Genomic DNA, 21,225 nt, shown 5'->3' with positions numbered 1-21,225 from the left:
CTGCTTCACTCATGTTTATGAATTTGAATAAACGGAAAACCTGAAACAAAACCAATATTAAAATAAATTACCAATACGATGGCTAAAACACATCATTATAGAGCCACCATTTTGGAAAGTGTTGGAAGGATTGCTCTGAGGAGCTATTTTCTGTCGGTATAAGACTACTTGACCCCCAAAACCTATGATTTGACACCAAAGTGAAGTATATTGGTCTCATGGTTTCTGAAATATTATGTCATCACTGCAACATATTTGCCATTTTTAAAAATGTTGTCCAGAAAAACTCGGCCCAGTTTATCGATATCTACCCAAGCTAAATAACTTCTCTAATGATACAAAAACTCAAATCAAAAATGAAAATATCTGGACAACAACTTTTTTTCCGAGGTATATCAAGGGGCCAGGACTATAAATCAAATATGCCAATCAAGACTAAACCAATCACCAATACATTTTACACAGGGAGCACTTGAACGGTAGCAGTGGTAAAGGGACCAGAGTCCTAAAACTAGCAAAAACAAAATGCAGCACACACTCAAAAACAGGAGGCCAGAAGCAAAAAGACTGGGGTAATAACACCAAGAGATGCCATGTCTAACAGACAGGGTTCAATCTTATTCCATTGCACAAAAAGGGCCCATACACTGACCCAGTCAATTAAAGAATTATTTTCTGCTGAACTTGGGCAGAGGAAGAAGAACTGATCCGCTGGAATCAGAAAAGCTTTAGAGACAATAATGGTACTTAAGATAATCTCATGATTCCATTAATGTTATTTAGTAAACATTTACCTTCAACTACAGTAGTTATCTGTGCCCGTTTTATTGATTTCAAGGTCTCATTTGATAAACTAGACCTGGAACTATTTTAGCTCAAACTAAAAGGATGGTGAATTGACAATAAGCTATTAAAACCCTACCAGGTACTATAAACAAATTATTGGGTCAGAGTTAAACTTGTAAATCACTCACCAAGGGTTCCCAACAACTAGAAGCCTTAAGCAGGGCTGTGTTGTATCCCCATTACTTGTTAGTCTTTACGTTTCCCATATTGCTGACAATGTGCACATTAAAAGGGCCTGTCTTCCAAACATCAGAGGAAGACAAATGCAGCTACTGATATATGAGGCCGATACCATGATCTTTGATCAAACCAGCATAGGGCTACCACACATACTGAAACATTTTGAAGCACAATGCAGAAAAAAAATATTTAAACAGTGAAGTAATTAAAATCAAATGTCCTATATTTCAGTAACTGGAATATTAAAAAAGAGTTGATTGTATGTAAACAACAAAATAATTAAGTGGTGGTATCTAATAAATATATTGCCCTCTGGTTTAATAATAATGGATCCATCTCAAAACAAAAAGAGCAAAGGAAAATTACAGCATGTACCCTGACATAACTGGTAGACAACTTAACTCCACAACTGAATCCTTCACTAGACCCTATTAAAGCCAAATTCATGTTGGCACTAACAGAAGGCTGCAAAGTTTTTACAGTATCACTGATGATAAGGCTATTAGAAAAACAGCATTGCACTGTGTTCAGGCAGCTTTACACTCTTCCTTCATACCAAGCTCAAGCCCAAATTTGTCTGGAATTCAACCAGACCCATCAGATTGCATACCAAGCGGGTCACATCTTACATTTTTGCCATAATTGACAGGTGGCCGTGGAAAGCTCACTTAGGTCTAGAATATGGTCTTGAGTTAGGTCTTTCAACCGAAATCATCTTAATCTTAATGCTATGACTAACTCTCTCGATCTTTTGAAGATGACGTACTTGTAGGAGCCAACAGCACTGAGGAGCCACTTTAATTCCATATTGAGGAAACAACAGTGTCTATGCTCCTTCACTCTAGACAACTCTACACGTTTTTGGACAAAGCACACTTACTTTATGGGTCCCATATGACGAAATAGAATCTTATCTGCTGGCAGCACACCTGCTCAGAATGAAACGTGATCTTACAAGACTCAGATTTTGCCAATTTGATGTGGGGAGATAAGCTAAGTGTAGTGCCTTGAGAATTAGAAAGGATAGAACTCTATTGGCTCCAGATGGACTCAGTAAATGTAAATGTAATGTTGCCATGAGAGCGAATGCACTGAAAGCTGGTTTAAAATGTTGAGTTCTCAGTTACACACAGAAGAATAAAGACGTGTATTACTAAGCTCTGTGTATGGTGTAGTCCTTTTTTTTTTAAGGTACCCAGGCTGCAGAGAAGGCCGTAGCAAGGATGGATATGAATCTAAAATTTGTATTTCCATCCCTCAGGCATCTAAATATTATATCATGCTCACTAGCACCGAAAACAGATAAGTACTGGGCAAGCAGTTTTATCATCTTTTTTACAGCACTTTTGGCCAAATTATAATAAAAATAGGCACTTAGCATGAATTCTCTTTTTATATTTTCCATTTTCTGATAGAATTGCACAGCCCTAAGATATTTTAACAACAGTATTGTAAAATGGTTATTGGCTTATATTTCTCTAGAATTGCTTGATATTCATTCCATTTGTAACGGTTTTTGTTCACCATACAATCAAAAATGTTGAACTGTTTGACATGGTAACGTGATATGTGACTGTTTCACTGGCCTAGCATGTGCACCAGCCAATCACAGAATGTCCATGGTTCAAATAATCTTTCTTCTACTCTCAGCCTACCAACCTATCAAGGAGACTCGGCTCATGTTTTAGCTATTAAAATGCAAGCCAGACCCATGTCCGGCTCTTCCCGTAAATGGTTTGCTCCGCTCTAAAGATGTATTGAACGTCAGCTCACCATTAACATAAGAACTATAACGACCAGTAGGCGGAAAGGTACTGACCATTCTCAATAATGTATTCCAGGGATGGAATGCTAATAATAACATTCAAACATAAAACAGAACCCAACCTCACATCTATACAACAAAAATATAAATTGCTACACAGTACTACATCGCAACTTAACTATATCCATTATGGGAGTACAGTTTGCATGTTAGTTTCAGGATCACTCGGGAATATCAGGAAGGATCCTAATAGATCTCGAAGTTGAGTGTCTGCTAGCACATAAGCACCCAACAGGCATCACTAAGGGGTGGGGAGACAGAAAGGGCTAGGGTACACAACGCAAACCGTAATAGGGAGTAAGAATAACAGCACAGTAGTCGTACCACCTTCTAAAACCGCTGTCTGAATACCTGTCATGGGCTGTTTTAATTGCTCCATCCAACACCAAGAAAAGAAACGTCGTTCCTGTCTAGCTACGGATTCACAGCAGGGCCAATTTAGCTCCAGTCAAATAAGAAAGGCAAGCCAGTCGGTATCTGCCACTCAAGTATCCAATCAATGCGCACGGGTGAGGGTTAGGACCGCCTTCTGCTCAGTTTAGTGACAGTAATATGGGCGGGGCCTGGAAAGGGTATGAAAGAAACGTGGGAATTGAAAGGATACAGAGTTCCTGCCTACAAACAGGAGAAAACTAATGGGTGTTGAAGTGTAGTTCTAGTTTGATCGAAAGTGTTCCGAATTTTTCTGCGCATATACTTAGAAATAATAATTTTGTAAATGATTCTTAACGATTTTAGTTATTCTGTAAATGTATTGCTATTTTAGCTTATGTCAAAGTCTTATTAAAGTTTTAAAGAGATGGTAGATTTTGTGTAGGAATTGAAGTGCTATGAAAGATGGTATGGTGCGAGCTTGTTTTGCATTATCTTTTTATTGTTAATCAAGGTATCTGTGAACAGCGAAATACATTTTTGCCAGTCCCAGTCCCATTTCTGTTTCTATTTTTTAGCGTGGTGACGTGAGTACAAGCATTCTGGATTCAGGGAAGTGTACGTTGCAGGCTGCTGCGCGTGCAGTTTGGAGAAAGGCAGCTGCTTCCTTCGGAGCAGAAGGTTGTAGGGCAGCAGCATGACGGCTAACGAGGACCAGGAGGTGAGTGCGCGGAATTAGTAGTCTAGCCCGCCTCTCCGGTGGGTAAGAGTCTCTGTGCACAAAGCTGATGGGACAGGCTGTGGAATGCATGGGGTGACAGCCTGCCCTGTTTCCCAACATGCCTGTCTGTTTCAGTGCTAGCCATCTCTTATTTGGTGACATTTAGCACATTCTCATCCCAGAAACGCAAACCTTTTATTATTTAAACTTTTTATTCACTTTCTTAATCTTCAAGCATCCCTGTTTCCGGTGCAAGTCAACTGAAGGAAGCATGGTTCATTTTTGCCGTCCTCATATCCACGATATCTAAGAAAACATGGAAAATATTTATTTTCCAGCACACTACTTCGAATCCTTACAGCGAGTGCCAAGAAACCTGGTTTGTGAACGTACGTTCCAGCCTCAATGCCGCACTCTTCATAATATATTGAGGTTTATTTGTCCCAAAACATTGGTATATATGCAGCGAAGTCCTATCTAAACTTCTATGACAAGCATGCAAATGGAAAAAAGAACTACTTATGCCCAACTTGGGCCAACGTGTGATACTTGAAAGCTTCTTCCATAGTGAATAGCCCAAGTACATTTCACTGCAAAGCACTGTTGTTTGCTTAAAATGTTTAAATATAACACCTTATGTATGTGTGTATATGTATGTATACGAAATTAAGATATGCACACACAAATTCAGATTTAAATATTTTTTAAGTGACCACTGCACTTTTAACTGTGGTACAGTGTGTGCCCCCCTGAAAAGTTACTTGTTGAGACACTACTGGATTGGCCGTGGATCATCTACCTTTACAGATGTTACCAGGGCTGAGTGTTCGCATTCGTTTGGCAGCTCTGTTGTGTATTGTAGGTGCTGCACAATGCCAGTGCTTACCTTTAAAAGAAATTGTTTCTAGACGCTTAAGAGTCTGCATCAGTATCAGTGCTCGTGAATTCTACTCGTCCACTTGCTAAGGCTAGTCAAATTTTATCAGGGCGTGCTGTTTTTAGGGCTCATTGGACCGTTGTAGCGAGAGTGCTGAGCTGGCAAAGAGCGTTTTTTCACACAAGTGGCACTAAGGACTTGCCAGACTGCCGTGAGGGGAACGGCCAACAGCTTTGCATCACCGTTATCGTCGCCTGCCGTGAGGGGAACGGCTCGTCGCCCTTTGCTCTCGCGCCCCACCAGTACCATCGTCGCCGCTGGGACTCTATTTCCCAGGTGCCCCGGCGGCTGTGGCGCGAGAGGGACGTCATCAGAGCGCCCGGAGGCGCGTTAAAGGACAGGAGCGCCGAGCGCTCATTGGGAGTGTTTTTTCACACAAGTGGCACTAAGGACTTGCCTGACTGCCGTGAGGGGAACGGCCAACAGCTTTGCATCACCGTTATCGTCGCCTGCCGTGAGAGGAACGGCTCGTCGCCCTTTGCTCTCGCGCCCCACCAGTACCATCGTCGCCGCTGGGACTCCATTTCCCAGGTGCCCCGGTGGCTGTGGCGCGAGAGGGACGTCATCAGAGCGCCCGGAGGCGCGTTAAAGGACAGGACGCCTCTCGCCCGGGCCCGTTTAAGCCCGGAGAGGCCGGGTCGGGCCATCCCCCTTCCATTTACCATCCAGCACTTCCGAGTGAGTACATTATCTATATATACCTCTGTAACAAACCGGGAGATTTGCTATGCCACCTAAAGAGGCAAAGGGGAGGGCAGGTGCTGCAATATTTACGGGAGCTATGGACCAATTTATAACCAAGATGAACAGTGTTGTTGATGAGGGGATTACTATAATGGAGCTACGTGTCTCGCATGAACTAGCTATTGCAAGAAGATCTTCTATGGGACTAATTGCGGACGCTCGGACTCCTGATAACTTGAATGCCAATAGCGGCTTAAGTGCTTCCCCCATTTTAGAACTTCCAAAGCTACCCCTTTGTAATCTGTCACAGACTACCCTTAGTAGCCAGTCCACAGCCTCAGAATCATTGCTGTTATCGCCTCAAATGTTTCCTACTGTGCCCAGCATAGTAAAGGTGTATAATACTAGGCAACAGTGTGGGAAGGACCCAGGGGCAATCCCTAAAAACACCCACCAATTACCAAATATCGCAGGTGGGAGGAGAAATAAAGGTCGTAAGGGCAGGAAAGTAAACCTACCCATCGCGGAGCAACCTGTTGTAAATTCACCCCATGGATTAACAGGCTCTACCCCGCCTAGCAGGGCGGCAGAGGCTTCAGATGGGTTACCAAGCCAAGAAATGCGACAGAGGGTGTTGGAGGTTGAGCCTAATACTATCTATGACACTATTAAGTTCCTGTTAGCTCCACTAGAAGAGAGGTTGAGCAAGATTGAGGTCCACCTAAAAAGGATTGAATGTGATGTTAAGGGCCTTGTTGAACCCACTCTTAGAGTTATTTCGCCCTTGGTCACTAAATTGCCTAAAACCCGAAAGGAAAAAGTTATCGTTCCAGCAACCAACAATGAGTTAGTAGGCTTAAGTACAGCCCAGTCGGCTATTTCTGTTCCCGTAGCTATTCCCACTGACAAAGAAACAACTCGTCCCAATGTAAATAATTCATGCCAACACAAGAAGATCTCAGACCAAAATATGCCTGGTGGGGGGGCACCGACTAATCAACCAAATGCGGGTAAAAAGATCTTAAATCTACCTCCGGAGGTTTGCCCATTTGTGGTGGTCCTAGCGGGGGTTCCAGAACTGGGCAAAAACGAAAGGGAAAGCCCTACAAAACTATGGAATAGGGTCGTACACTGGCTAAATACGAATAGACCCTTGCCCCTGCACCTAGTGGGTAAAATACTTATGATTCGCAGGACCCCATGGGTGGGACATTTGGCTAAAAACATAAGGGGTGACTGTATTTTGATCAATTTCAATAACCCTAGAATTGTCGATTTCATCTGCAACTGGAGATACCCTAGCACAGGCACGACTGTCCACTCCCTCCCACTAACCTACTTCTATCCCCCCGGCCATTTTGTTCCTCAGCTTGACGGATGGACTATGGTTCCTGGGAGTAGGAGGGGCCCAGCACAAGGAGAATGGCCTATGCCCCCCTTAAACATTGATAGCTTCTTTCACTATAATCGTTATGACTGTCTGGATGCAGTCGATTGGCCCGATGATATCGCAAGTGAAATAAGTATTTCTTCTTCCCCCCCCCGGGTGATCATTCCTTAGAGCTACCTGTATTGCAACAGTCAGTGGGTATAAAATCCACTGACATAGCCCCGGACTCTGGGGGGTATTACAAACACCAATGCCAACCCGGCCATGGGTGAAACTGCAAGTGTCTTAGTCCATAGTAGGGATAATTTTAGCAATCTTAAAATTGTTTCATGGAATGTGGCAGGTCTGCGAAACAAGCTTTTGTTATCGGATTGGATTGGCTTTATTAATGGGTTTGACATTTGCATGTTTCAGGAGACATGGAGTTTGGAACCGCTGCATATGCAGGGATTTTCTTGCTTTTGTGTACCCGCTACCTCGGTTGGACGTGGTCGTCCCTCTGGTGGGCTCATAATGTGGGTAAGGGTTGATCTTAACCTCAAGATTACACATCACACTCCCTCCTGTCCAGACATTATGAGGCTCTCCATTGAGGGTATAAATGGTGCCCCCGCTTGGGAATTCTTTAATGTATATGCAAGAGATACCCGGGGGGGGGGGGCCAAATCGCCCACAATCGACATGTTAACTGACTTGCTGAGGCTGTGTGCTCCCGATTCCTTAGTTCTGGTCGCTGGGGACTTTAACTGCTCTTTCGAACCCTTGGCAGTAGAGGACATTCTTGGAGAGGACGATGCACAATGGGGCGTCCCGTCTCTAACCCTCAAGCCCGTGCGGAGATGGTCTCCTGTAGTCATCCAATTAAATGGTTTAATGATCGAAACAGGTTTAGAGCTGCCAATGGCCGTACTACCTCCGATTCTCAGGGAGCCAACACCTACAATAGAGTGTCGTGTGAGAGTAGGATTGACTACATAATGATAGATAGGAGGACTTGGAAGTCAGTAGTGGATATGGTCATTATACCATCGGTGTAGAGTGCCCATAACCCCCTGTCCCTCACATTGCTAGATCCATGGCATAGAAGGGAGCGTTTACTTTCAAAAAGCGGGGGGCTAATAACCAAGCAATTTATTCCATCTAATTGTAATAGATTTCTCAAGTGGCCTAAGTTCTGTCTGGATGAGTCTAGACTGAGTGAGTTGGATGGAATTCTTGCCGAGCAGTCAGCAAGGCTATCTGTAGCTTGTGATGAGGCGGCTGGGTCAGCACAGGTAGAAGATATCTATACTGCCACCCTGGATCAGATTGGCAAGTTGTTTACGGTCCCAGCCAAGAAGAGTCTGGCAACTACCAAACCACCTCAGGACTGGTTTGATAGTAATTGTAGAAGGAGGAAAACCGATTTAATTTCTGCCATCAAATCTTCTAATCCAGCATCTGTACGTTCGGCCAGATTGTCCTATAGAAAGGCAATTACAGCCGCTAAAAGGGCTTGGGAAGAGTCCCATTGGGAAAATCTCAGAGATGCAAGCCAAAACAAGGATGGTAATTTGTTTTGGTCACTAGTCAGAAAATCGACTGGTTGCAATTCGAACCAAATTCCAAATCACATCACGGACAGTGAATGGTTTGAACATTTTTTTAAACTCTACGGTGGGAATGAACTGCCCGGAGTCCCTGGGCATTTGAGCGGTGCTCTGGATGATGGTTCCCGGCGGCTCGCACCCACTAGAGTTAATAATAAAGAGGTTCTTGCTGCAATAGCCAAAATAGTATCTGCCAAAGCCCCAGGACGGTGTGCCAGGCGACCTTTTCAAAGCTAATCCTGATGGTTGGGCAACGTATTTTGCTACCCTAATAAACGCATTGCTGGCAGGCTCACCGGTCCCTAATTCTTGGAAGGCGGCCGAGGTGATTCCTATCTACAAGAAGGGTCCTAGGGAGAATCCTGCCAACTATCGTCCAATTAGTCTAATAGACGCTGGACAGAAATTGGTGGGCAGGGTTCTCCTCGAGAGGATCCTCTCGTGGGCAGAGGAGCATAAGATCATTTCCCCTTCTCAAGCAGGCTTTAGGGCATGCACAGGTACAATTGACCAAGCATTTAGGTTGTTACTCCTTCACTGGAAGGTGGTTACCATTGGCAAAGGCGGTCTTTATTTGGCATTTATTGACTTAAAGACCGCCTTTGACCTGGTTCCCCGAGACCGCCTGTGGACTATATTGGAGGAGATGGGGATTCCCCCACCAATCTTAAACCTTTTGGCACGCATGCACGATGGTACCTATGTACGTATTAGATGGGGCTCCCAAGGGCAAAAAACCGATAGGATTCCTGTGAACCGAGGGGTACGCCAGGGGTGTGTGTTAGCCCCAACACTTTTTTTCTTTGTTTGTGAATGGTGTGGTCTCTTTTCTGCTTGAAATAAACGCAGATGCTTCGGTCCTGGCGGGTGATAAAGTGCCCACCTTACTTTTCACAGACGACACACTGTTGGTCTCGAAAACCCCCGTGGGCCTGCAAAAGTTGCTGAACCGCTTCTGTTTGTTTTGTGAACTTAGGGCCTCGGCATTAACACCTCGAAAACTAAGCTCCTCTATTTCAATCCTAGTAAGTCCTCCAGGTCCACCCTCTTTCTTGATGGAGAACCATTGGAGCGTGTAAAAGAATTTGACTACCTGGTAATTAGAATTTCACAAAACTTGAAGTGGCAGCCCCATATTGATAAAATGCTTCTGAATCATAAAAGGGTGGCTGGTGCTTTGGGGCGAGAACATCGTATGTCCACCTCTAAGCCCGTTGCCCCTGCCCTGGATATATATGCTGCTAAAGCTGTGGGCAGTGCCCTCTATGGTGCAGAGTTGTGGGGTTTCGATTGCATTAGCGGTCTTACCACTTCCGAGAATAAATTCCTTAGAGAGCTGGTATCCCTTCCAATGGGCACCCTCATCAAACCATTACTGAGTGAGCTGGGTCGCCGCTCCATCCGGGATCTAGCCAGGCTACGACCCCTTTTATATTGGGCTAGGCTATGGCGGACCCCAGAGCTCTCTAAGTATCTAGATGGTTTAAAAGAGGTCATGAATCTTAATGGCTCCCATAAAATCAGCTGGATCCATAACATTAAGAAGCTTCTGAATGACACTGGCTTGCCAATCGATTGGGAGCTTGGAGTTCCCTTATCTAAGCCTGAAATTAAGCGAGTTTACTGGAACTGGGTGGACAAGCAAGATCTAAGGGACCTAAATCAAGGAAGGCTGACCGAAGAGTTTAAACAGCACAAACCCAAGCCTCGTTTGGAGCCTTACTTGGATTTGATCAAAAAACCAAGGGATAGATCCCTATTAAGTCAGTTCAGGCTGGGAAACCTACCCTTACACGATTACACCTGTAAGTGGAAGCCCCCGTACCAAACCCCACCTGACTGCCCAATTTGTGAAGGCGTCACTGAAAGTATCGCTCACGTCTTTTTTGCATGCCCAACTTATGTAAAACCGAGACAGAAATGGCTAAAACCCGCGTGTTTATTGCTCGGAACCAGGAATCATTCCGTAGCACTTAAAATACTCAAGGCTGACACTAGTACAAGCTTAGTGTGTGGGGTTGCCAAATTTCTGAGCTGGGTTTGGATAATTAGAGCAAAAGCTATGAGATGACTCCGTTTTAATTAATTTTTAATATTCACAAAGCTGCTAATGTTTAATATGCCTCTTAAATTATTTATTGTAACATGAATGTTTTTACTGTAACCAACTTTGCAAAATGTAAGATTTATGAATTGCGGTTTTTCTTTTAAATTTTGTATGTGCTTTTATGATATCTTGTATATCGAAATAAAGCTTTGATGAAAATTCATTGAAAATGTGAACGATCAGTAAAGATTCCTTTTAATTTTTGTTTTTATCTTGTCAAGTTTGTCGGGCGTTCCAAGTCAGAGGTCAAATGTCAGCTAAATTCTTCTTACAAATTGCTGCTTATTTTATCCCAGAGATTGCAGTTTACTTTTCTTTTCTCTCTCTGACTGCAAAGTTAGAGATTTTTTTTTTATGTGAACTGGTGTGAAATGAAAGGCTGTTAGGTGTCACGTTTTATTTTTTGTTTGTTTTTCTAGCACACAATATTTAAATTGCATGTAAAGGAAATGTACAACTATTTCAAAATATTTTGGCAGTTCAGAAAGAAAGCACTTTTTGTATTTTATGTTATGGAAACAGATTTTAATAGGATCAAAACAAACTAGAACTGTTTAGTGGGTGATGTGTAGGTGATAAATATTTGCTGAAACCTGATTTCTATGCCTTATTTGTATCCTATATAGTTTTATCAGTAAAAGTGCATTTAAGTGGGAAATGTTGTGGCCATTTCAGTGAAAAATATGCAGTATGTAAATGACAGTGAGCTACCACATCGTTCTTTAGTAGTATATTTATTCAAAGAGAGACTTTTCAAACATGAACTGCGAAACTTTCATGGCTCCGCCCTGATGAAAGTGATGTTGGTGAACTAAGAGTCTAGTTACGGGTCATGTGTAACCTATATCTGGGCTAATTTCTTATTATAATACATGTAGCAAAAGTTTAGCCTATTAAATCAAAAACAAATTGTACAGCAGATCTGCTCAATGTACATATTTAAAGGTCTTCTCGGAAAGTGATAATGGAGAGAAATGCAGCTTGGTGAAATAAAATACTTTCCTAGGATCATAAAATCTAAGCCCAGTTTATAGGTCAAGAGCATTATTGTAAGGTCGAGTAGATTACTGCAGTCACGAGACCTGCAGGTCTAGTAATACTTTCATTATATTTTGAGGCCTGATAGTAAATGAGTGTTGTGGCCACTGTTCCCTCTAGAGTGTGCGCCTGGGCGGCTGTGCACACTGTCATTTATCACTGAGCAGGTGGGCATCTAGAGCGCGCGTTACAAAGGGTCCTTCTGATTATGAGCAGGACAGCTCTTTATGGACATCTGAAAATCAACACGCATCTGAAAAAGAACAAAGACATGGGAGCCAGCAGTAAAAAGAACAGGGCAGGGATGTAACTGGAGCCTTTTAGTTAAATGACCGCAGGATGTATCACATTTAATCTTTTGAGGCAGTTTAGTGTGGGCAGTAACTGTTGTGGCATTGTTGTGTTACTGAATCAAATAAGGAGAGCACTGTAAATCTAAAGTATATATGCATTATAGGAAGTGACATTTCGGTTTCACCATAGAGAGAGAGTGTGTGTGTGTGTGTGTGTGTGTGTGTGTATATATATATATATATATATATATATATATATATATATATATATATATATATATATATATATATATATATATATTCAATGTATACATCATAAACAATAACGCACAACTGGCATCAAATCAGTGTATGTAAGCAGATCGACGATCTCATTAGCGGCATTTAGGACTACAGGCTTCATCGGAGGGGAACGGACTCATGGGGAAGGGGTACAATTGCATACAATTAAAGCACCGTGAGGAAGGAACCAGGCTTGGTGCGGATGCAGGTGGCAAACATCACTAGGGTCCACCCCCTCGCTCCCCGTCAGACCTAGACCCCACAGGCGTATCCAACCCACTGCCCCCACTGAGTTGTGCCGTGTGCGTAGAGCTCTTCTTCTGCTAGCCCCGACGCACACATGACGCGTCAGGCCATTAAGTCGTCCTGCAGCTTCTCATCCCTCCGAGTGAGTTGCACATGAGTTTCCCAGGGACCACTCCCATACATCTTTGAGCCGAATGGGCACCTCCGGGGCCCCCTGCCCCATCCAGGTTATCGCCACCCTACGCCTGGCTAGTACCAGCATTAGTTGTAGGAATTCATATGAAAGCTTTTTTTTCTTGGGTTTCCGGACTAATGCAAGCAGACAATGCAGGGGTTCCATTGCCATCCGAAGGCCTTTAGCTGCGACTATTCAATTTCTTCCCCCCCACCCAGAATCGCCTGACCAAAGGGCAGTCCCAGGCTAAGTGTAGGAAACCCGCTTTCTCAGCGTTACATCTAGGGCATCTGTCTCCTCTATCCCCAGAGATACGCTGCAGGAAAAACTGGGGTTAGGTAGGTGCGGTGTAAAAAATTGAAGTGCGTTAGTTTAAACCTTGCGTTGCATGAGACCTTGCACCTGAGTGAGCCTATGCGCGCCCAATGTCTCTGTTCCAGTGGAGTGCCGAGATCCGCCTCCCAGGCTGCCCGGGACGGTGGCACCGGTGGGGTTGAATCCTGTTTCATGACCTTATACAGGAGAGAAATCAGTATACACCCCTTGCCACAGGAAAGCAGGATGTCGAAGGTGTGGGTCAGTGGTGGAGCCTCTGGGTACTGGGACCAGGTGACCTTCGCCACATCTTGGAGTCCTCGGAAGTGTAGATATTGTCCCCGTCCAAGGCCAAAGGTCTCTTCTGTGTGTTCATAAGTAAGGAAGGACTCGTTAGGGTAAAGGTCAGACAGAACTTCGCAACCACCCTCCCTCCAAGAGTGAAAGGACATGTACTGCCCCATGTCGATGAAGGGGGCCGTATCTAGATCGGGAGCTCCCTGTGAAAGGGTGACCTCCGTAAGACCCTCTCAACAAACCGCTGCCATATGCCGGCCGTATGTCACATAACATAAGGAAGAGACGCGTCTGCCCCTCTACCCTGCATCAGGACGACCTGTAGTGTTTGAATGTCCACCCTACCAGAGAGGAGGCGCGTCTCCCAATTGTCTGCGTCTGTTAACCAACGGGTTGCATGTTGCAACTGGGCCGCATAATAATATAGATCGAAGCGCAGAGCTTCAAGGCCCCCCTCCTCGCTGCCATATGCCGGCCGTATGTCACATAACATAAGGAAGAGACGCGTCTGCCCCTCTACCCTGCATCAGGACGACCTGTAGTGTTTGAATGTCCACCCTACCAGAGAGGAGGCGCGTCTCCCAATTGTCGGCGTCTGTTAACCAACGGGTTGCATGTTGCAACTGGGCCGCATAATAATATAGATCGAAGCGCAGAGCTTCAAGGCCCCCCTCCTCGTAGCTGCAGACAACGGTGTGAAGAGCTACCTGACTGCATCGTCCCGCCCACAGCTGGGACGTGAGTAACTTATTGAGAGTGCTGAAAACTTGTGGTGGGAGCGGACACAGTGAGTTCTGGAGGACATATAATGTCCTAGGAAGCATTACCATCTTGGCAATGGCCAGCCGTCCCATTAACAAGAGTGGCAGAGAATTCCAAAAAGACACTTACTGCTGTAAGGACGTGATTATACGATCCACATTCCGGGCTAGAGCCTGCGTGTCTGTCGGAGCCACCTGTATTCCAAGGAAACGGAACCCCTCTAGTTCCCAGGGCAGCCCGAGGTCTGGTAGGTCTCCCATGGGCACCAAATCAAGCCCCGCCAGTGGGAAGATCAGAGACTTACTGTGGTTAAGTCGTAACCCCGACACTTCCCCAAACCGATCTAAGTGTTGCAGCAATATCAGGAATGCATCCCGCGGAGCGGTCAAATAGAACAAGGCATCATCCGCATACAGGGAGATAATGTTGCACGTGTCCCCCACCCTGATACCCCACTGTCCCATATCTGTCCGAACCCGGACAGCAAAGGCCTCTATGGCTAGGGCAAATAGTAGCGGCGAGAGGGGACACCCCTGGCGTGTACCCCGTCCCAGTCGCCACTCCCCGGACCGTGCGACCCCAAGTTTCATCCTAGCACGGGGGTCCGTATACAAGATGCGAATCCAGCGTCAAAAATTGGGACCTAGCCCCACAGCACGTAGGACTTGAGGAGATAACCCCAATCAACTCTGTCGAATGCCTTGGCGAGGTCAATAGACACCAAGACCATTTGCTCCTCCCGCCCACGCACCTCATGTAGAATGTGAATCAACCGCCGCAAATTCATATGAAACCGCAGTGGACCTTGTTGACCTAGTGCGTCATATACGGCGCTAAGCGCGAGGCCAGGAGCTTGCACAAGATCTTAATGTCTGTGTTGATCATCGTGATCAGTCGATACGATGAAGGCTTGTGGGCATCCCCCCCCCCCCCCCCCCCACCCCAAGGCTTCAGTATCATGCATATTTCCCCACCATAGACTAAATTTTGTTACTACCTTTCTACATTTTACACACATTCCTTTAATTTTAGTGCTAGGCTAATGTTTTCCAAACCTTTGATTTAAGGTGTTATGGCCAAGCTATAAATAGAGATGCCTTTAAATTCTGTTTTTATCTTGTCATGTTTGCGTTGCTTCAAACACATTGGTCAAAAGTCAGGCTATGTCTTCCTATGCTTATGTATGTTTTAACACAACTGGTGTTTTATAAACTCCTCTCAGTTTGCAGTTGGAGAAGGAAAAGTAAAGTTAATTATGGGCCAGTCTTGTTAGGATACGTAAAGTGTGAAAATAGGAAAGCTTTAGGTTGTCATTTTGTTTCATAGCACACAACAAAATGTGAATACTTGTAAATAAACTGTATACATTCTGCAGTTAAAAAACTGAAAATAAAGCATTCCTCTGTATAATTCTGATGTGTGATTGAAACAAATATGTTAATGGGATTGGAACAAATCAAGTCCCTTCACTCTGTGTTGCACAAATAATAAATATTGACTGAAACCAGATTTCCACACATTCTCATTTGTGTGCAATATAGTTTACAACTGTATGTCTGTAAAATTGGTTATCATTTCAATGGAAATGTGCTCTCTGTAAATGACAATGAGCTAATACACCATGTTTTAGTTACATAAGCCCGCCTCATGTTCATTAAAGCTAAGTGGTCTGCAAAAGTTGGTCATATTAAACAATGGGTTATTGTTCTAAAATGTTTGGGAACATTGCGTTCGGCACAAGTGATGGCAGTAAAACATCACCAGAAAATAAATTTTACTAAAGCTGTTTGTTACGTTACGTTAAAAATATTTATACCGCGCACGTTCACCAACGGTTTCATGGCGCTCTTGACGTAACAGCAGCTAGGGTGGGGAAGTTACTCAGGTAGTTGTTGAAATAAGAAAGTCTTAAGGAGCTTACGGAAATGATCGTAAGTAGGGCAGAGACGAAGTGCAGTGGGAAGGGAATTCCAGGTGGCAGGTGCCATGGCGGAGAAACTAAGGCCACCATGCTTTTTCCGCCTGGTTTTGGGAATGACCAGGAGATTGAGGGTGGCGGAGCGGAGGTCTCTGTGAGGGACGTACCGTGTCAGACAGGAGGTAATGAATGCTGGGGCTGAGTCAGACAAGGCTTTAAAAATTACACAGCCAAGTTTAAAAAAACAGCGTTTGGTGATGGGAAGCCAGTGAAGACTACGTAGGAGAGGAGTGACATGCTGGTACTTAGGCTGGCGAAAGATGAGGCGAGCTGCCTGATTCTGAACAAGTTGCAGCCGGTGGAGGTGGATAGATGGAATTCCGGCATACAACGTGTTAGCATAGTCGAGTCTGGAGGTGATCAATGCTAGGATGACTAGGATCAGAGCATCTCTAGTGAGAAACCTGCTGATCTTACGAATCCGCCTAAGGTGAAAAAAACAGGATGAGGTGACTGCATTGATTTGTGGCCTCATAGAGAGGTCCTCCGAAATGATCACCCCCAGACTCTTCACCGTGCCAACCGGGTTAGGTGGAGTACCCAGAGAAGGGGGCCAAAAGGTAGAATTCCACGGATTGGTGGAGCCCCCAACTAGTACCAGCTCAGTTTTTGTTGGGTTTAGTTTTAATTGACTATGAAGCATCCACTCAGCGATGTTAAGCATGGTGGACTGAAAGTTGGAACAGGAGGAAGGGAGATTGGAAATAGGAAAAATTAACTGAAGGTCATCTGCGTAGTTAAAAATAGTAACCGGGGTATTCCGGAGGGAGACAAGAAGGGGCTGAAGATACAAATTAAACAATAAAGGTGAGAGCGCGGAGCCCTGAGGGACCCCACAAGTAAGGGGTGAATAGGAGGCAGAAAAGGTGGATAGGTGTACTGCCTGAGTACGATGTCTCAGAAAAGATCTGAGCCATTCGAGGGCCACCCCCTGGATACCGGCATTGTTGACACGGTCGATCAGAATGGTGTGATCGACCGTGTCAAATGCAGCCGACAGGTCCAAGAGGACAAGGGCCTGGGGGATGTTATTGTCGGCACCTTTCCTCAAGGCATCCATGACTGCTACTATGACCGCCTCGGTGGAGTGGAGGGGTCTAAAGCCAGCTTGTTGGTTTTCCAGGAAGGAGGAATTCTCTATAAAGGTACTCAGGCAGCGAGTAACATAGGTCTCAAGGATTTTACCCAAATAAGGAAGAAGGGAAATTGGGCGGTAGTTACTTAAAACGGTGGGGTCGGCATTGGTATTCTTGAGGATGGGAATAACAGCTGCCTGTTTGAAGGAACGAGGGACCTCCCCAGAAGCAAGAGAGTGGTTAAGCAAGGCTAATGGGGGGCCAGGACATGACAAAGGCTTCTCTAAGAATATGGGGAGGGCAGCAGTCATTAGGTGATCCTGAGCTGACTTTACGAAGAAGAGCGAGGAATTCCTCTTGAGAGATAGGTGGAAACTGAATCAAACGGCTTGGGTTCATTGGAGGGGGGGTAGAGTAAGAGGTGATGAGGGGGGGGAATATTATCTTTGATGGTAGAGATTTTATCTGTAAAATAGGAATTCAGAGAGTCGCATAGGGTTTGGGTAGGTTGAGGTTGTGGAGTAACCCTATCTGGCAGGGAGAGCTCAGTGACGATGGAAAAGATGTCTTTAGCCTTGGTGTTGGAATCCAGGATTTTTTGAGAGAAATAGGCTGTTTTAGCAGATAGTATAGCTTTTTTATAAGTATTTAGGGTAGTGACATAGATCAATTTTAGATGGGGATCGTAATTGCGTCTCCAACGGCGCTCTGCCTGACGCAGCGCAAGTTTATCAGTCTTAAGCTGATCAGAAAACCAGCGTTGGGCGTCGTGGGGACGCTTAGCTTTGATCGTTTTATAGGGAGCAACTTTATCACAAGCAGTTAACAGCCATTCTTCTAGGTGGGCGGCTTGATCATTGACCAAGATCGCAGGGACTGGGGCTGAAGAGGCCAGTAGAGCATGGAAGTCGGGTATATTGGCGTTCTTCCAGTTGCGCGCAGATAGGTTTTTAGTGAGGGGAGGAGGGCAAGGGATGTGGAGGTAAAGAAAAAAAGAAATTAAACAATGATCAGACCAGGGACAGGGAAGTACCGAAGGAGGGGAAATATCAAGATTAGATGTCCACACCTGGTCAAGGACGTGACCTTTGCAGTGAGTGGGGGTATGAATATGTTGGTAAAAATTCATGCCTGCAAGCAGGTCCGTAAATTCCACGGAGAGATGACTTTCGTGGGAGTCGGATGGCCAATAATTAAAATCTCCTATGATCATGATGTTAGCATAGTTGATCGATAGCTGGGAGATGGAATCGCCAAAAAGCTGGGAGAAGAGAGGCATATGATCCGGGGGCCTGTAGACCAAGACACAGACAAAAGATGATTTGGGTGAAGAGAATTTTATAGTAAGGCAATCAGTTTTGGGGATAGGGGTCATAGCCAGCTCCGAGAATTTTAATTCAGAGCGGATAATGGCCGCCACCCCTCCACCCATCTTGGCAGCAGGTCGGTTGGCTTGCATGATATAATAACCTGCTGGAATGGCGGCTAGAATGTCAGGGCCGGAGTCCTCATTTAGCCACGTTTCGGTCAAGAGGAGGATGTCGATCAAGCCATCATGCAAGAGTTGGAAAACTTCGAGCTGATGGCGGACTAAGGAACGGGTGTTTAAATACAGCATCCTCAAAGGGACAGGTGGAGGGGGCGCGAAAGATGGAGGAGAGGGAGAAAGGTCAAGGGGGGAGGTAGTGATCGGGGTAGGAATATCTGGGGGAACTAGGATGCCGCATTGTTGGGCAGCCCTAGTGGCCTGGTCAGAGATGGGCAGAGGGAAATTCAGATTACGAAGCTCAGAGGAGGAATATGTTAGCAGAAGGGCATTACGACGGGGCCCAGGGCCTGGTCGGCCGCGGACGGGCGCAGACGGGCTTGACTTGAGCGCGACTTTGGCACGAAGTCGGCGCTCCCGCTGCGCTCGTCCGCTGCGCGTCCTCCATACTGCCATTTATACCTATGAGAGGGAATACTAGACCGCTAACCTGCGATGCCTGGAAGCAGGGCGGAAGTGGTGTTGCCGGCAGGCAGGAAGTGACGCTCCTCTCACTGACCCTCCGCGCAAACGGCACAAGCCGGGGCGGAGCGGGGTCACGAGCGTGGCAGGTAAATTAAAAGTGAAATACAATTGCGCGCTAGCACACAACAAAAGAAAATTCCACAAGTGCTTTTAAAATCAGCATAGACATTTGTTTTTAAAAGTAATGCAGCAGCCACAGCGAGTGTGCATCCGCAGCCTAGCTCGCCGCTTTAGTCACTGGCCGGGCGCTGGGAGCAAGAATATGACTACACCGGCTCGGCAACACTAGACCGCTAACCTGCGATGCCTGGAAGCAGGGCGGAAGTGGTGTTGCCGGCAGGCAGGAAGTGACGCTCCTCTCACTGACCCTCCGCGCAAACGGCACAAGCCGGGGCGGACCGGGGTCACGAGCGTGGCAGGTAAATTAAAAGTGAAATACAATTGCGCGCTAGCACACAACAAAAGAAAATTCCACAAGTGCTTTTAAAATCAGCATAGACATTTGTTTTTAAAAGTAATGCAGCAGCCACAGCGAGTGTGCATCCGCAGCCTAGCTCGCCGCTTTAGTCACTGGCCGGGCGCTGGGAGCAGGAATATGACTACACCGGCTCGGCAACACTAGACCGCTAACCTGCGATGCCTGGAAGCAGGGCGGAAGTGGTGTTGCCGGCAGGCAGGAAGTGACGCTCCTCTCACTGACCCTCCGCGCAAACGGCACAAGCCGGGGCGGACCGGGGTCACGAGCGTGGCAGGTAAATTAAAAGTGAAATACAATTGCGCGCTAGCACACAACAAAAGAAAATTCCACAAGTGCTTTTAAAATCAGCATAAACATTTGTTTTTAAAAGTAATGCAGCAGCCACAGCGAGTGTGCATCCGCAGCCTAGCTCGCCGCTTTAGTCTAGATATATGAAGCTCCGATCGCAAAATACTGGTCGCACACTGTGACCTATATTTGTGCAACCAATTGAATACTAAAAGGCAATATTTAAGGGTGCAAATCAGACCTTTTGTGAACACAAAATGCCTTTGCTTATCTGGCTCTTGGTCGCCCTTTCTGGCTTCAGTGACCACTGTTTTCAGTTCCTGTAGATCCCATTAATATGTTGAAAGCTGGATATGCATTTAACAGCCCTGTGTAGTCTAGGAGGTATGGTCTTGGTTTACATGGGTTGATCCATTTGAGCTAACACATCTAGAAACTATTTCCTTTCAGTAATTTTTATAGTGCAAACCTGGCACAAGGGCCCTGCTGCGCTTTATATGCGTACCAGAAAATGTTACCCTTTTTTAGGTCTTGCCTAAGACTGCACATGTAAGATCTTTGGTTTTATATACAGTGGCCTTCGAGGCCACCTATTATTTACCATTGGTTGGCTTTGTTGTCACTCTCATTTGCTTGCATCTTATTGGTCAACTGCCATAGGTTTCCTTCCTCTTCATGTGTTTGTCCCTCTCCATGTGTTTGTCCCTCTCCTGGAGCATTGATGCATTACTTGTGTCCTTCCACTGCTCATTTCATTAGGTGTTACTTTTTTTTTTAAGTTTAAGCACTCCACCAGAGACTATTGTCCATCTGGGTCCCTCATGTACCTCCTGCTGCCTGTGTAGTTGCAGCCCCCTCCTGCCCACTGCGTGTGTTGTAGCTTGCCCTCTTCCACCTTTCTTTCACTGTCTATGTTGTTACTTGCTCCCTCCCACTCTCTGTGCTGTTACTTGCCCCCCTCCTGCCCTCTTCTAGATGTCTGTGTTGTAGTTTTCCCCCAGCAACTGTCCATTTTCTTGTTTTCCCCCAACCTCTGTCTGTTCTTTTTTGCTCCCTCTCTCTCCTCTCGCTGTCCATGTTGCCCGTTCTCCTGCCACTAAAAAAAAGTGATATGATGCTGCCAACGGTGGCTGTGTCATAGCACTCATAGAAAAAACTTTCAGCCATGCACCTTTCCTCCCCATTTTGTCCAAAAATGGTGTGTTGCTTTTCACCCTTTTTAGAGGCAGCACGCTATACTCACTCACATAGTTATGACTCTGTTGCGCACACGGCTCAGAAAAGTGTGCACACAGACACTACATTGCCGCACAGCAACCAAAAAAGTTTGAGGGA

The 21,225-nt window shown here is 45.5% G+C and overlaps 2 protein-coding genes across 3 annotated transcripts in view; one reads left to right on the top strand and one right to left on the bottom strand.

Annotated features, from left to right (window-relative positions):
• The window catches only part of TRAPPC11 (trafficking protein particle complex subunit 11), a 607,699-nt gene extending 604,358 nt beyond the window's left edge, over positions 1 to 3,341 (bottom strand). Inside the window, exon 1 of one of the 2 annotated variants that reach the window (XM_078678000.1) lies at positions 3,203 to 3,341. The gene's annotated coding sequence lies outside the window, so the exon portion shown is untranslated. Of the gene's footprint in view, positions 1 to 3,175 lie in introns of both variants that reach the window. The other variant, XM_078678001.1, reaches the window with a different exon arrangement.
• A 452-nt stretch (positions 3,342 to 3,793) lies between these two features.
• RWDD4 (RWD domain containing 4) overlaps positions 3,794 to 21,225 on the top strand; it is a 99,045-nt gene continuing 81,613 nt past the window's right edge. Inside the window, exon 1 of the mRNA XM_078677999.1 lies at positions 3,794 to 3,944. Coding sequence (XP_078534125.1) covers positions 3,921 to 3,944 — 24 coding nt within the window. The 5' untranslated portion in view covers positions 3,794 to 3,920. The remainder of the gene's footprint in view (positions 3,945 to 21,225) is intronic.

The sequence above is a fragment of the Lissotriton helveticus genome, chromosome 2_2 (genome assembly GCF_964261635.1).
Source record: "Lissotriton helveticus chromosome 2_2, aLisHel1.1, whole genome shotgun sequence".
NCBI lineage: Eukaryota > Metazoa > Chordata > Amphibia > Caudata > Salamandridae > Lissotriton > Lissotriton helveticus.
Note: the sequence above shows the minus strand (reverse complement) of the source record. Positions and strands in the feature narration are given on the sequence as shown.